Source organism: Bos indicus, chromosome 12 (genome assembly GCF_029378745.1).
Source record: "Bos indicus isolate NIAB-ARS_2022 breed Sahiwal x Tharparkar chromosome 12, NIAB-ARS_B.indTharparkar_mat_pri_1.0, whole genome shotgun sequence".
Taxonomy (NCBI): domain Eukaryota; kingdom Metazoa; phylum Chordata; class Mammalia; order Artiodactyla; family Bovidae; genus Bos; species Bos indicus.
The window spans coordinates 51,975,442-51,991,324 of record NC_091771.1 but is presented as its reverse complement, the minus strand read 5'-3'; the positions used below and the strand labels follow the sequence as shown (position 1 = coordinate 51,991,324).

Below are 15,883 nucleotides of genomic sequence, written 5' to 3'. Positions count from 1 at the left end.
AAAATGTAATTGAACTTTGTTGAGAAATCATTCCCCGTTTCCCTTTTTTCTTTAATTTTTAAGTATTTTTGTCTGTGAAAAGCAACACAAATTTTGTAAGTTATTTTTTATTTCATGGTTTAATAGATAAATCATCAGTAAGTTATAATTATATTAACAAATTTCACTATGAAATGGACCATACAGGTGACCGAGGAACCATCTCAACATCTCCTAGACCAGTCTGTACGTCAGGAAAACCGGAACTGTCCTCCAAACACAGTAGAACACTCAAACCTGATGGACGTATGAGCCGGACTACTGCTGACCAGAAGAAGCCAAGGGGTACAGAAGGGCTATCGGCTAGTGAGTCTCTCATGTTGAAATCTGATGCTGCGAAGCTGCGGTCAGATTCTCACAGTCGGTCGTTGTCCCCCAACCACAACACCTTGCAGACGCTAAAATCTGACGGGAGGATGTCTTCTGGCTTCAGAGCTGAGTCCCCAGGCCCGGGTTCTCGGTCATCCTCTCCCAAGCCAAAGACGCTCCCAGCCAATAGGTCTAGCCCATCCGGTGCTAGTTCTCCGCGATCCTCCTCACCACATGATAAAAATCTACCTCAGAAAAGCACTGCTCCTGTTAAGACGAAACTCGATCCTCCCCGGGAACGCTCCAAATCGGACTCTTACACCCTTGATCCAGATACCCTCCGCAAGAAGAAAATGCCCCTCACAGAACCTTTGAGGGGGCGATCAACATCACCAAAACCAAAACCAGTACCAAAGGATTCTAAAGATTCCCCCGGATCCGAAAACAGAGCTCCCTCTCCCCACGTGGTACAAGAAAACCTCCACAGTGAGGTGGTTGAAGTCTGCACCTCAAGTACTTTAAAAACCAATAGCCTAACGGACAGCACCTGTGATGAGAGCAGTGAATTTAAGAGTGTGGATGAAGGTTCAAATAAAGTGCATTTCAGCATAGGAAAAGCACCACTGAAAGAGGAACAGGAAATGAGGGCATCCCCCAAAATAAGTCGAAAATGTGCTAACAGGCACACCAGGCCCAAGAAGGAAAAATCCAGCTTTCTCTTCAAAGGAGAGGGATCCAAACCTTTGGAGCCAGCCAAACAAGCCATGTCCCCTTCCGTGGCTGAGTGTGCCCGGGCCGTCTTCGCCTCTTTCCTGTGGCACGAAGGCATAGTACATGACGCCATGGCTTGTTCTTCTTTCTTAAAATTTAATCCAGACCTTTCCAAAGAACACGCTCCTATAAGAAGTAGCTTAAACAGCCAGCAACCTACAGAAGAAAAGGAAACCAAATTAAAAAATAGACACTCGTTGGAAATATCGTCAGCACTGAATATGTTTAATATTGCACCTCATGGGCCAGACATATCTAAAATGGGTAGCATCAACAAAAATAAGGTGTTGTCCATGCTGAAGGAACCCCCCCTGCATGAAAAATGTGAAGACGGGAAAGCCGAGGCCACTTTTGAGATGTCCACGCACCATGCGACGAAGTCGAAGTCGCCGCTCCCCTTGACGCTGCAGCACCTGGTGGCTTTCTGGGAAGACATCTCTTTGGCCACTATCAAAGCAGCGTCCCAGAATATGATTTTCCCAAGTCCCGGTTCTTGTGCAGTCCTCAAAAAGAAAGAGTGTGAGAAAGAGAATAAGAAGGCAAAAAAAGAAAAGAAGAAAAAAGAGAAGACCGAAGTCCGGCCCAGGGGTAATCTGTTTGGGGAGATGGCCCAGCTGGCGGTAGGAGGGCCAGAGAAAGACACCATCTGTGAGCTGTGTGGGGAGTCTCACCCGTACCCAGTGACATACCACATGAGGCAGGCTCACCCAGGTAAGCGGTTACGGAGTACACATAAGCACTTTGCGTAAAACACAGATGCGGTAGCTTCTGACTTAAGCTGTTCCATGAATTACCTTAAAGTACAGGGACACTTTTGCCCAGAATTTATAGTTTTCTTAGAATGTAATTTTTAAAGTGCTTTATCAATACAGTATAAGTTTTGTGGAAAATAGGTAAAGAAATTCTAATACTGCGATGGCAAGGCAGTTTAGTACTGTTTCATTTTAGTGTTATCACATTCTGAGATATTGTTAACTTTTAAAATATTTTACATTTTACCCAAAGGATTGCTGTCTCACACAGTAGAAATAATATGTCCAAACACACAGGAGAGGTCTCAACGTTAAATCTCCTTTAACTGTATTGTTTTCCTGTTCAAAACTGCAAATTAAATTAGATTATATTGATTTCTATGGGCCTCTTCCTGTGAAAGAGATTATCAACTGTTTCATCAGAAGACAGTATTTTAGGTAAATGTAACTATTTCTATAACAATTGATTAGTATTGCAAAATTCACCTGTTATGGATTTGGGTAGATGCTTTTCTCTTCCTACATATTACACTGAAACCTTTTGTAAAATATGCGATCTGTAAAATTTACCATTCGTACAGAATGTTTTCTGTCTATTTTGTCCAAATTTATGGCATGCTTAAATAAATCTAAATGTTCCCATGTCTTACATTTCTTTTCATCTGCCTATGTAGAGTATCTTCAGTATTTTAGACATCATTTAGTTGATTACTTTCTGGTCATACATGCAAGTTTGCAGATATAACTAATAGCCTCTGGGGGCAGGGTGGGAGGGGGTGGGTAGAAAAAGTGAAAAAGTTAGATACTTGCTTCAGTACTTTGCTTGCTTTGAGAAGGGAAATCTGTCATTTATGCATAGGTAGCAAGCATCAGACTATTAAGGACTCTTAGGTGTTCAGTATCTATTTATGTGCTTACTTCAAAGGCTGTGGCCGGTATGCTGGTGGACAAGGTTACAATAGCATCGGGCACTTCTGTGGTGGATGGGCTGGTAACTGTGGCGACGGTGGCATAGGGGGAAGCACGTGGTATCTGGTGTGTGATCGCTGCAGAGAAAAATACCTCCGGGAAAAACAAGCTGCTGCCCGGGAGAAGGTAGTTTTATTTTGTTCTGGCTATACTGTGAATGATAAGGATAAACCTTATAAAAACCTCTTTTTAGCAACATGGAAACTTAGAACTCTAGAAACTCACACAGGGGCTCTGAAACAACTAGAGGAGTGGGCTAGGGAGGGTGGTGGGAGGGAGGTTCAAAAGGGAGGGGACATATATATATATACCTGTGGCTGATTCATGTTGAAATTTGACAGAAAAGAACAAAATCCTGTAAAGCAATTACCCTTCAATTTAAAAAAAAGCAACAGGGGCTCTGTAACAACCTAGAGGGTTGGGATGGGGAGGGAGATGGGAGGGAGACTAAAGAGGGAGGGGGAAAAAAAATCTCTTTATAGGAACATGTCATCAGACAGCTTCATATAGTTGATATTAAAAATCAGCTTTTATAATAGGAATAATATACAAATTTGATTTATGCACCAGGTCAGCTGTTTTTAATGACAAAAACAAATTATGTCTTGGGATAACACAAAAACAACCATTGTGTAACATACATACCCTGTTGAAGATGTAATTTTTTTATTACTTGTGTGCTACTCAGTCACCTGCTTACATATACATAGCTTTCCCTCTTCACCTTTTCTCTCTCTTAATTCTCTTTTCCTTTTCCTTCTCTTTTTTCTGCTGTTTATCTCCTCTCTTTTTCTTAATACCTAGTTATATTAAGGATTTATGGAAAGTGAGGATCATTCACATTAGTGACACACCTAACTGAAAATATTTGCCAGATACACACACACACACACAAGTTATTAACTCTTTTATTTAAATAATTACATGTAGATTTTACTAGTTAGGTTTTTAACTTTCAGCAAAAAGATAAAAAAATACAGTTTGTATTTGATATAAATTAGTTTCAATCAGTTCAGAAACATGAAGTGAATGTTGTTTTTGGTAATCACTATTATTGTTTTAAAGTAGTTCTATGAGTGTTTAATAATTTGTATTAGCAATTCAAAAATATTTAGGTTAAGAAATCTCATATTTGAATATAAGTAGGAAAAGATCCCTAAAAATTCTCCCTCCAGGTCAAGCAGTCTAGGAGGAAGCCAATGCAAGTCAAGACTCCGCGTGCCTTGCCCACCATGGAAGCCCACCAGGTGATTAAGGCAAACGCCCTCTTCCTGCTGTCACTGAGCAGCGCTGCCGAACCCAGCATTCTGTGTTACCATCCAGCAAAGCCATTCCAGTCTCAACTCCCCAGCGTGAAAGAGGGCATTTCTGAGGACCTTCCTGTTAAAATGCCTTGTCTCTACCTGCAGACATTAGCTAGGTAATGTCACTTGGCTGTTTTTTTTAAATCACTTTGGAAATTGCCTGCTGGCATGACTTACCAACCAGCAGTTCCATTTTGAGAAGCAGAGTTATGTAGTTTGTTTGTTTGTTATTGTACTTATAATTCAAGAAAATGAACAGAAAACAAAAATGAAAATATGAGACTAAGTACATTTGGGACATTGGAAAAAATCACCAGGAATGCCAAGTACAACAAGCCTTCAGCTTCAGTCACCTGCTTATTGTACTTATACTAGCACCTCTGTGTTCCAGTTTGAAAAGGATAGAATCAAATGGTAAAACATGTAAAAGTTGATGGCAAACTCTAACTATGAATTTTACAATTTTTAGCCCTTTGGGGAATAGATATATCCCCCCTAACCCTTGAAACATTTCATATATCTCTAATCTCTTTCACATTTCACTCTAACACGTGTTCCTACCATAAAGGTCACTACCTATACTCCAGTAGTCCATGTGAGACATGTCATCAGCCTGAAGCAAGGCAGTGATGATGGGGAAACAAGGAGAGAGAATAGTGAAAGGGAATCCAGCGTCCACAGGCCTGAAGGACTGGTCATGGCTGAGGGCTGAGCCCTCTGTGACACCAAGATATTTTAGCTTAAGGCACCCAGATAGCTGGTGGGATCACTCACTGAAACACTGGAAGATGAAAAAGTTCTCAAAAGGAAAGAAATTCAATTTTGTATTTGAAATGTTTGTGGTACCTGGAATACCTATGTGTAAAATTATCAGCCTTCTATTTCTTCCTCCTTAAATCTGCCACTATTTTAATACTCTACACTCCTCAGTTATAGATGTATGAGTTATTTTTGCTTTTACAAAGGAGGTTAAAAATGGAAAGTGTCTGTATTACCATCATACTTTAAGTTACTGGGTTTGATTTAATGCAGGCATCATCATGAAAATTTCGTGGGCTATCAAGATGACAACCTATTCCAGGATGAAATGAGGTACCTGCGTTCAACATCTGTGCCAGCCCCGTACATATCAGTAACTCCCGATGCCAGTCCCAACGTATTTGAAGAGCCCGAGAGCAACATGAAGTCCATGCCACCCAGGTATTTGAGTTACTGTATTTTTGTTGAGTCCAGTGTTTGGTGGAAGAGAGATTTTAAGTAGAAGAGAATGCTCTAGAAGTTCTTTGATATTGATGCATCCCTCCATCTCAGGAAGGAAGTCGCGTCAAGTGTCCTGACTATTAGAGCAGTAAGAAAAGGCATGCGTTCAAGAATCAGGTGAGGTCCTTGATAGCAGATCCGGTTGGAGAGAAGAGATCACCTTTACTCCAATTAGTTATATACAACATCTATCATCTATTCAAACAAGAATGTACACTCACTCAGGCAGTGAGGACACAACATGGCCAGAGCTAGCCAGTTACTAGAACATATATAAGCTTTACTGAGGGCCATAGGATTTGAAACCAGCCTTGACCAATGGAAAAGAAACAAAAAGAATACTTTGTAAATTTGTCTTAGAAAGTAAAGAAAGGTATTTATCTTTTTCTTTAAAATGCCCCAATAAAAGAAATTACGTAACCACCTTAATACTTTTGTAACTGTTTTTTAATGTTGTATAGTTAAAAAGGAAAAAAAAGAGGTTGGTTCCTGCTGCTGCTGCTAAGTCGCTTCAGCCGTGTCCGACAGCCCTCCTGAAAACCACTGAGTTCTCAAATAGTTTTAAGTATCATGTAACTGAGGCTAGGAACCAGTTCGTCATCTCTCAGTACACTGTGGTATGGCCGTGCTCCAGATAGAGCTTTGAGTAGCACCTCCAGAGAATGAGAAACCATAGAACACTTGGAACCAGAAGAAAATTGCATCCTTTCACTTTCCCTCTTATTAAGTTTCCTCATGTATATATTTTTGTTCTTCCTATTCAGTGCTATTATGAATATATCTGCCTGTTTTTCCTGAATATCATGACACGTGTCTTCCACCACAGTGCTTTTGCTTCTGAGAGAAGCTTAGAATATTTGATGCCTTTTCTTCTTTTTCATTTAAAATGCAAAGTAGATTTAAGAGAAGCAAAAATTTTAAGATGCAGTTCTGAAATTGGTCAAAATGTGATTACATTTGGAAAGATCCAATTATGGCTTAAAGGCTTAAAGAGGGATTGTCAAGTTGGCTTTGAATTTGTATTCTTCCACATGGTTCACACATTTGACTACGCTGTTGTAAACTAAGTAAATACAGTGTCACGTCATTCCCTTTTCCTCCTGAGTTGTCTGTCACCTTGTTCTATCTGCAGTTTGGAAACTAGTCCCATAACTGATACTGATCTCGCAAAGAGAACCGTCTTCCAAAGATCCTACTCCGTTGTTGCTTCTGAATATGATAAACAGCACTCCATCTTACCTGCACGAGTTAAAGCCATTCCTCGGAGAAGAGTTAACAGTGGAGACACTGGTAAGTATAAAGATAAAAAAGAAGATTGAGTGATCCTAATGATTTTATTTGTAGATTTTTTGAATCTAATTTTTGAAGGCAGAGGAATGGATTAATTTTAAATCGTGGTAAACATTCCTTCTATGTGACACAGCCATAAATGTGCCTCTCTAAATTTTACATCTTAGTTGGAAGAGACACCAGAGATCATGTACTATTATTCAAGAATAAACTGATCTTTAAAATATATTACTTGTTAGGTATCTAAGCTGAATATTGCTACCATTATCCCTCCCACTAAGCTTCAGTAAATCAGCAGTTCCAATGACTTGACACTTTCACAATGATATTCTCAATAGAAACTTGTTAACTCTTGTAAGTACTACCACTCAAAACAGATGATAAAAACTGGAGATATGGCTAGCTCTTAATCAGTAAAAAATTTTAGATAATCTGGACTAATTAGTATCAGCAGCCCCAAATTGAGGCTAATTGATTCTGTCTTAAAAATAAAGAAATCCAAGAAGCAAAGGATAACATGTTAATGGTTTATCAGGCCAACTACTTACTAAGTGAAGATCTGACCTAATATTTTTAAGTAGATGATTATGTATCTTATTGAAGATCTTTTAGGAAAATATTGAGGATACATTCAACAAGTATCTTTGGGCTCTTATTGAAATACCATTTGTTACAAAGCAGTCCACTCCAGTGTTCTTGCCTGGAGAATCCCAGGGACGGGGGCGGGGGAGCCTGGTGGGCTGCCGTCTATGGGGTTGCACAGAGTCAGACACGACTGAAGTGACTTAGCAGCAGCAGTCCTTTAGAAAATGCTGGGGATAAGATGTAGATTCCATTTGGGGAGAAAATAAATCACATTTTGTATAGTGTTATAGAAAGGATGAACTTTAGATTCAGACCTGGGTTCAAAACTTACCTTTGCAACTTAACAGGTATATAACTTTAAGTAAGATATTTAAATCTGAGCTTCAGTAAAAAATTGAAATCATTAAGATTTGTGTCAAATGCAAAAACAAAAAAATCCCTGAAGACACTTAAGTGAATAAGCTGGATACTGTTTTTTGAAATCACTGTAAATATATTAATATGTGTTACCTATGAAAATTGATACTTTTTTTTTCCCTTCAAACAGAAGTGGGTTCTTCACTCTTGAGGCATCCATCTCCTGAGCTGTCCCGGCTCATCTCAGCCCACAGCTCCCTCTCCAAAGGAGAACGGAACTTCCAGTGGCCAGTCTTAGCCTTTGTTATACAGCATCATGATCTAGAAGGTCTGGAAATAGCAATGAAACAAGCGTTAAGAAAATCTGCTTGTCGAGTTTTTGCTATGGAGGTAAGAATACATGAATAGGATTATTGATTCATTCATCATAAGCTTCATATAATGGTTCTGTTTAATGATGTCAGTTTTCTACTAAACAGAAATTGTGACAAATTAAGAGACCTCAGTGAATAGAAAATACCGTGTTTGCAACAAAATTAAACTCCTAGGTTTAGGAATATAAATGAATTTGAGTTTAAACACTCTGAAAAACTTCATTTCTACATTACTTTATTATCTGAACTGTGATAATATCTTCTTAAAAAATCTTTTTATAATCACAGTGTCATTTCAGTTAGAGTAATCATGCAAAAGGGATCAGAAGTAGGGCTTTTGAATTATAAATTTAACAATGATAATTTATCTGGGTCTCTGTTCTCTGAAAATGGATCACTGTATATCATAGACTTGTATATATAACAAATCTTTTTTCTTTATCATGAGTAGGAAGTAACCTGCCATTCATCAGTGGGAACCACATGAATCTATATTTAAGTAAATAGCAGCTTGTGTAGAACTTAAGAAACATTCTAAACGCATGTTGATTCTAAATGCAAGTTGGAAAAAATATGCTTGTGTAAATTAATATTCAGACAAATTTTTGAAATGAAAAGTGGTTTGGAAAATATTTTGAATTGCATTTCATAGGTATTATATTCCCTACTGTTAATTTTTTAATTAGGGCCAGAATTACTGAAAGTGTAAGTTCAGTGTACTTTCAGTGAAATGACAATCAGTCTTCTAAAGTCTTCCCTTAAAATACTTGAGTCCCAGAAGGTTCTCTTTATTGTGGACTTATTTAACATTGTTTATGCAGGCTTTCAGGCTTCCCTTGTGGCTCAGCTGGTAAAGATTCCACCTGTGATGCAGGAGACCTGGGTTCGATCCCTGGGTTGGGAAGATTCCCTGGAGAAGGGAAAGGCTACCCATTCCAATATTCTGGCCTGGAGAATTCCATGGACTGTATAGTCCATGGGGTCGCAAAGAGTCGGACATGACTGAGTGAGTTTCACTTTATCTTTCGTGCAGGCTTTCAACTGGCTTCTGTGTAACGTCATCCAAACCACTTCTCTCCATGATATTCTGTGGCATTTCGTGGCATCTCTGACTCCTGCTCCAGTGGAACCAGAGGAAGAAGAGGATGAGGAAAATAAAACAAACAAAGAAAATGCAGAACAAGTGAGCGAGACTCTTGGTTTTTTATTTGTCCATATTTTTATAGAAGAGTCAAACTCTCTTCAGGTAATACCATAATTTACATGAAGTCATTCACAGATTATATAACCTAAAGGCAAGAATACCAATTCAGAGCTATGAGCAACATACTAACTATGCTGAATGAAAGTTTTCTGTCTCCAGAAACACTGTCAATCAATTCTGGTTTCTCACTAGCCATCACGGTCACAGACAAAGCACTCAGTTGGAAGATATATACTGTCCAGTGCAATAAGATGAAGAAGGCAACATTATTATAGAGAAGAGCCATCCACTTCACAGCATTACTGTACGGCACAGAGAATGAAAACGAGATTGTGCCTGGACATGAGAGTCAACAAGTTTGGCTAGAAGGGACTTCAGTTTTATAGGAGGCAGCCTGTATCATGGAAAAGCGTTGAGTGTGGACCCTGGAAGCCTGGGTTCCAGCCACATTTATACCTCTGTAGCTGTGCTTTATGGATCTCATTTATATTTCTACAGTAAAAAAGTAGAAAACTAAATCCTCAATTTAAAAAGCTGTCAGAATAGATAGAAAAAAAACAAAAGCTCAGTACTGTTTATAAGCATCGCATTTTTAAAACGTAAGGACAGAGGAAGAGTAAAAGTAAAAGGTTAAAAGTAGAAAAAGATATACTGGATAAATACCGATCAAAATTAGCTTGCTACAGCTAGTTTAACATCAGATTAAATAGATTTCAAGACATAATTATCAGTAGGGATAAGGAGGATCTCTACAAAATGATACAAGAGTAATTCTGTATCTTCAGTGTATGCATGTAGTTAATAAAATAACCTTAAAGATATCCAATGAAAATCAATAGGGCCGCAAGGGAAAATTGAAAACAATCCACGATTACAATGTGATGTTATCACACATTCATAAGAGCTATCTGTTCCTGTGTAACAGATACCCCAAAACCTACTGAATGGAAATAGTTCCTTACTGGCTCCCAACTTTGTGGGCCAGCAGTTTGGGTGGTGCTCAGCTGAAGGGAAAGGCTCATTTCTGCTAGTAGATTAGTGAGTATGCTGGAATTGATCCTCATATGCGGCATTTATTTGGTTTGGTGGTTTTATTTATAGGTGACCTTATCACTTTTTCCTTTAAAAACGTAAGCATAATTAGTTAACCTTACTGGATGTTTGAGGTGTGGTTTGGTTTTGTTGTTTACATTTCTACTACATCAGTATCGTTAAAGTACACATTTTCTTTTGTGGGAAAAATTCCTTCCAGCTCCCAAACTGATGAACTTGCCCGCCATTTCTGTCTTAGGAGAAAGATACAAGGGTATGTGAGCATCCACTCTCAGATATAGTGATCGCAGGGGAAGCGGCTCATCCTTTACCACACACGTTTCACCGCCTGCTTCAGACCATCTCCGACCTTATGATGTCTCTCCCCAGTGGCAGTTCATTACAGCAGATGGCCCTAAGGTAATATTGTTTCCAAGTGTCCTAAGTACCCTGGAAAAGGAGTTTTCTGAAGCAGTCAAAGCATGAAATGCTTGAAAGACCTCTTTAAATACTTAAGGTAGAAAGAATCCTGTGTTATATGAATGATACCTCCCTCATTATGGTTGTAATTTAGAATTGCCCTTCGCCTCAGCTCATGCCTGTTGGCCCCTTTATAAATTGTGGGTAGTATACTTCTGAGTCCTCTAAATTGTCACAGTCTGAAACCATCTTCCTCACTTTCCTTTCTCATCTACCCCAAATCACATGTCTCAGTGTTCCTCAAGAGTAGAAACTTAAATGTTGCAAAAATGGAGAGGGCAATGAAATCTCAAAAACAGAATTCAAAATAGGGTTTTGAATTGTAAAGAATACCAAGAGATATGCAGCCAATCCTAAAATTACATTGAAAAGTATCTCCTCCTTTTAAGTCCTCACCGTTACTTTTATATTGTGAACTTTATCACTAGAGCCTCGTACTGGACTACACATATAAGTAAATCCTCCATTGGTTTTTATAAGAAACAGGTTGACAGAGTGACTTTGGCTACACACATTCCTAATGATGAGACCAGCAGAGAAGAGATTCTGTAGTGCAAGAGTTTTGAAGTACAAAGTGTGTTATACTCTGATGAATTAGTGTAGAATTGTTGGACTAATAAATTTTAAGAGGCTGTTATAGTTGGGATAACACTTGTCTACAAAACTGGTTTATTACCTCTTTTGCTTTTATAGCTTTGATCTTCATGTGTCGGTTTGGCTATATTTAAAACGGGGAGGCCTGGCGTGCTGCAATTCGTGGGGTCACAAAGAGTCGGACACAACTGAGTGACTGAACTCAACTGAAAATGGATGAACTTTCCTTAGAATTTACATTGTTCAACAGAAATGATGTATATTTCTCCAAAAGCCAGTAGAAATCATTTTGTTTCTTGAATTTTTAAAATTTCTGATATTGTTATTTTACCTACAGCATTAAGATTAGCTGCAGAATGCTTTTTTTTTTTTTCAAGGAATTCCTTAGAGGTTCCTGAAAAAGAATTATTTAATATATTACTTATACTGTTTTAGGTGCTGGAGTCTGAAATTCAAGCAATCTGATCACCAGTTCCTCCATCAGAGCAATGTCTTTCATCACATTAACAATATTTTGTCAAAATCAGATGATGGAGACAGTGAAGAGAGTTTTAGCATCAGCATACAGTCTGGCTTTGAAGCTATGAGTCAGGTCAGTCATCTAACAGTTATCCTGTGTTATCCTGTTAATACTCAACAATGTACTGAAGGAGAAACTGAAAATTACTCCTAAACAATTTGCTACTTACTTTTATTTCTATCTCATGCCTATTTTATTATTGTGGAAGATTTCCATTTGAGTGTTTCAATTATGTGTATTTGTTTCTGGTAGGAATTGTGCATAGTAATGTGCTTAAAGGACTTAACCAGCATTGTTGACATAAAAACTTCAAGCCGACCTGCCATGATTGGCAGTTTGACAGATGGTTCCACAGAAACCTTTTGGGAGTCAGGAGATGAGGATAAAAACAAAACTAAGAACATCACCATCAACTGTGTAAAAGGCATCAATGCCCGCTATGTATCTGTTCATGTGGACAATTCCCGAGATCTTGGGGTAAGAAAGGAAGCTTAACTGTGGTTTGTCAGTTCTTTTCAGACCTTTATTAATCATACAGTCTCATTTCTGAGTTTTAGCAAAAAGGCTCTCACCTGGAACTTCACCAACCAAATGTCCTGTTTATATTGTCAAAAAACTCAAGTCTGAAACAGATTAATATGACTTGGGCACTGTGGAATACCCATTTTAAGACAGGATCTGATTATAAATATATGAAACCTATAGCTAAGCAAAATAAATATCTACTCCATGATATTTTACCTCCACACCCTTGTTCAAGCTATTTCCTTGGCCTGGAAGTCCTTCTCTTAAACTCTACCTTTCAGATTCTTCCCAAGTATAAGACCCAGCAGACAAATTCTCCCACAGTACCTCTTCTATAAAAGTTACTCTTTCTCTCCTCTGGATTCTTTTTTACCTTGCTCTAGTGGCACTTAATGCAGTTTGACCTGTAGCATAATTAGCCTTCAGTTTTTAATCCTTACCCCCACCGTCAGAAGGGAGTTGGGGAAAATTCCTGGATTAACATATATAATCATACTATATATTCCCCCTAGCTCTAGCCTGTCTACATGTTTCAACTGAATTGAGCAGTCTTTAACAAAAAGCACTGGAGAAGAAAAAGCATACTATTTACTTGAATATTAAAGGCCAATTAGAATATAAAACCAACTGCTAAATTCCCATGCTTCTACCCCATTTTTGAGAAAGAATACTTTTTTAGAATTTTTTCCCTCAGAAAGAAAGTGGCCTGCATATACAGTATTAATAAGTCCCCTTGGGCCATTGCCAAGCTGCTCCTATTCCATTTGTATATTTCCTTTCCCGGGGAGAGTCAAAGTGGTGGGTTTGGATCTCAGATGACCTGAATGGAGAATGCCAACCACAGAAGTTCAGTCTACAGTCAGAGCATTCCTTGCTGTCTGCAGTCACCCCAACTTCTGTCCATCAGCACAGATTGAATAAGAAAAGGCTTAGCTACTATATCACTAGCTTATCACCTCTTGAGACCCAAGAGTTCAATTGGTACAACTACTTTATCTTACTTGAAAGTCAAGTGTAAGAAATCATAACATTTTTCTGACAGGAACTCACCGCTCAGTGCAGTGTTATCTTTGATTCATATTTTAAGCTAGAATATACTTTCCATCAAAACAGTGGTTGCAATCTAACATTTTGTCTTTTAGGAGAGATAATCATGGTTCAGTTCAGTTCAGTTCAGTCGCTCAGTCATGTCCGAGTCTTTGCGACCCCATGAATCGTAGCACACCAGGCCTCCCTGTCCATCACCAAGTCCCGGAGTTCACCCAGACTCACGTCCATTGAGTCAGTGATGCCATCCAGCCATCTAATCCTCTGTCGTCCCCTTCTCCTCCTGCCCCCATTCCCTCCCAGCATCAGAGTCTTTTCCAATAAGTTAACTCTTCGCATGAGGTGGCCAAAGTATTGGAGTTTCAGCTTTAGCATCATTCCTTCCAAAGAAATCCCAGGGCTGATCTCCTTCAGAATGGACTGGTTGGATCTCCTTACAGTCCAAGGGACTCTCAAGAGTCTTCTCCAACACGTGTAATATTCATTTTGTACAGATACGCTGACATCAGCTTTTCTCTTAGGAAGCCTCCTCTGATTTATATGCATCCTTAGGACTCACACAGTGTACTCTGTGTCCCCCAGCCTTCCCATCACACTGCCTTAAACACAGCATTTGTTAATTTGAATTGCATCAGCCTATAGCACTTAAAAAGTATACAACTCTCCAAGGAATTCATATGTCCATCTATTTCTTGATGTACTTGCATTAAAACGTACTCAATTTTAAGGTCTCTGAGTCTAGTACCAGTATGATTCTTTCCAGTACTTAAAGATATTAAGTTTCTTTTGCTACTGTACTTTATATATTAAATGGTCCTTCCCTAATTTGGCAAAGATCTCAAGGGGATAGAACTCATCACTCTCATGTGTCCTCCCCCAAGTCCCTATGGCTGTCTGGGGGCACTGTGATTTTTCAAGTATCTGTTGCTTAAGCTACCTGCCTTCCTCCCTTTTACACCAGAAGCAATGAGAATAATGTAATAAGAATGGGACATAAGTAGCAAGGTGAATTGTTGAAAGACTTCATGATAGAGACAGAATTTAAATGATTAGACTTTGGATGAAAAGAGGGAATGCCAGCCTCCTCTCTCAGGGCCCATAGAGAAGGACTGAAATGTGTGATTCAAGATGGAGTTTGTGAGGATAAGAAAAAGACTGGAGTTGTAGGAACTGTGATTGGTTTGACAGATGGAATGAAGTCAGTTTGGAAGGCCTATAAAAGACAAGCAGAAGAGTTGATATGATATTGATAAGCTGTAAGAAATCACTGTCCGTTCTAGAGCCAGGAACATGGCATAATAACTATTTTGAATTGTTTATTTTAGAATAAAGTCACCTCAATGACCTTCTTAACTGGCAAAGCAGTAGAAGATTTGTGCAGAATAAAGCAGGTAATTAAAACTGCCATTAAATGTTTTTACTGCCCTGGTAGAAATTTCTTCTTCTCAGTCTCCACTGTTGAGTTCTAATTTTGGCATGCCACAGTATTATAGGAAATCATCTCTTTTCAAAACACTAAATTGGCAAATAGTCCATGTATGGGAATAGTTATAACTGTCTCTGTTCTAGACATCTTACCCACTATTTTCCTACATGTTCTGTAGTCATGAGTAAGTATACTGTGCCTACAGCCCTCCACCCTGACTTCTGCTCCCCTGCAGAGATTCAGGGTGCCTTAAAATTCTTCATAGATTCGATTCACAAATGCCACTATAATTCAGCCACACTTCAGATTTAAATGTAGATTATTGTCCTGTACCTTGAAAATCTTTCAATTTACAGCAGTGCAATATCCAGGTTAAAAGTCAATATACAGACCTAGTCTATAAACAAGTCTTATTTGGGCTTATGACAGATGCTGTATAAACTCATTCCCTTGTGAGTGAATAGTGTCAAAAACCATTGTACAGTACACTGAAATTTAATCCTTGAGAAGAGTTAGATTCTCAATGAAATATACTGAAATAAGTCATCACAAATGTGAATTTACATAGTATATAATGTTTCTTCAAAAGTAAAACATATTAACTAACTGCACAGCTAAAATCCTTGCTTTAAATGTGCTTTCATGTAAAGATGCACAAAACAGGACTTCATTGCTGATCATATGAGTATTTCTACTTACAGGCAGTATAGGTACAGTCATGAAAATTGTTTCCAGTGGTTTCACTTATGTAACTTGCGCTCGGAAGCCATATAGTACATATAATGTAAGCAGACCTGTATTTTAATTCTCAACTCCACCACTTACTAGACTCCTGCCATCTGTGTTAACTTTCTTTCTTCATCTGCAGCTATTATAGTATTGCTTATCTTTACAAGATTTAAATAAGATAATCAATGTGAAATAATCCAATACACTTTCTGTGTGTACAGTTATTTGTTATTTGAGCTTACTGTTACTAACACTAGGACCTAGTAACCACTGTTATTAAGTCCAGGACAGTAATAAAATAGTAATCCACTTGTAT

The 15,883-nt window shown here is 38.5% G+C and overlaps 1 protein-coding gene across 14 annotated transcripts in view; it reads left to right on the top strand.

Moving 5' to 3' along the window:
• Nucleotides 1-15,883, top strand: part of MYCBP2 (MYC binding protein 2) — a 269,649-nt gene that overhangs the window by 223,906 nt on the left and 29,860 nt on the right. For 11 of the 14 annotated variants that reach the window (XR_011569887.1, XM_070800632.1, XM_070800635.1 and 8 more), the window contains 11 exons: nucleotides 187-1,830; nucleotides 2,797-2,966; nucleotides 4,016-4,260; nucleotides 5,177-5,344; nucleotides 6,537-6,694; nucleotides 7,827-8,026; nucleotides 9,044-9,193; nucleotides 10,506-10,666; nucleotides 11,756-11,912; nucleotides 12,093-12,317; nucleotides 14,738-14,803. Coding sequence is in view for 13 of the 14 variants with exons in the window: in XM_070800632.1 (XP_070656733.1) it covers nucleotides 187-1,830; nucleotides 2,797-2,966; nucleotides 4,016-4,260; nucleotides 5,177-5,344; nucleotides 6,537-6,694; nucleotides 7,827-8,026; nucleotides 9,044-9,193; nucleotides 10,506-10,666; nucleotides 11,756-11,912; nucleotides 12,093-12,317; nucleotides 14,738-14,803 (3,344 nt within the window). In the remaining variant the exon portion in view is untranslated. The remainder of the gene's footprint in view (nucleotides 1-186; nucleotides 1,831-2,796; nucleotides 2,967-4,015; nucleotides 4,261-5,176; nucleotides 5,345-6,536; nucleotides 6,695-7,826; nucleotides 8,027-9,043; nucleotides 9,194-10,505; nucleotides 10,667-11,755; nucleotides 11,913-12,092; nucleotides 12,318-14,737; nucleotides 14,804-15,883) is intronic. The other 3 variants (XM_070800634.1, XM_070800633.1, XM_070800628.1) reach the window with 1 other exon arrangement.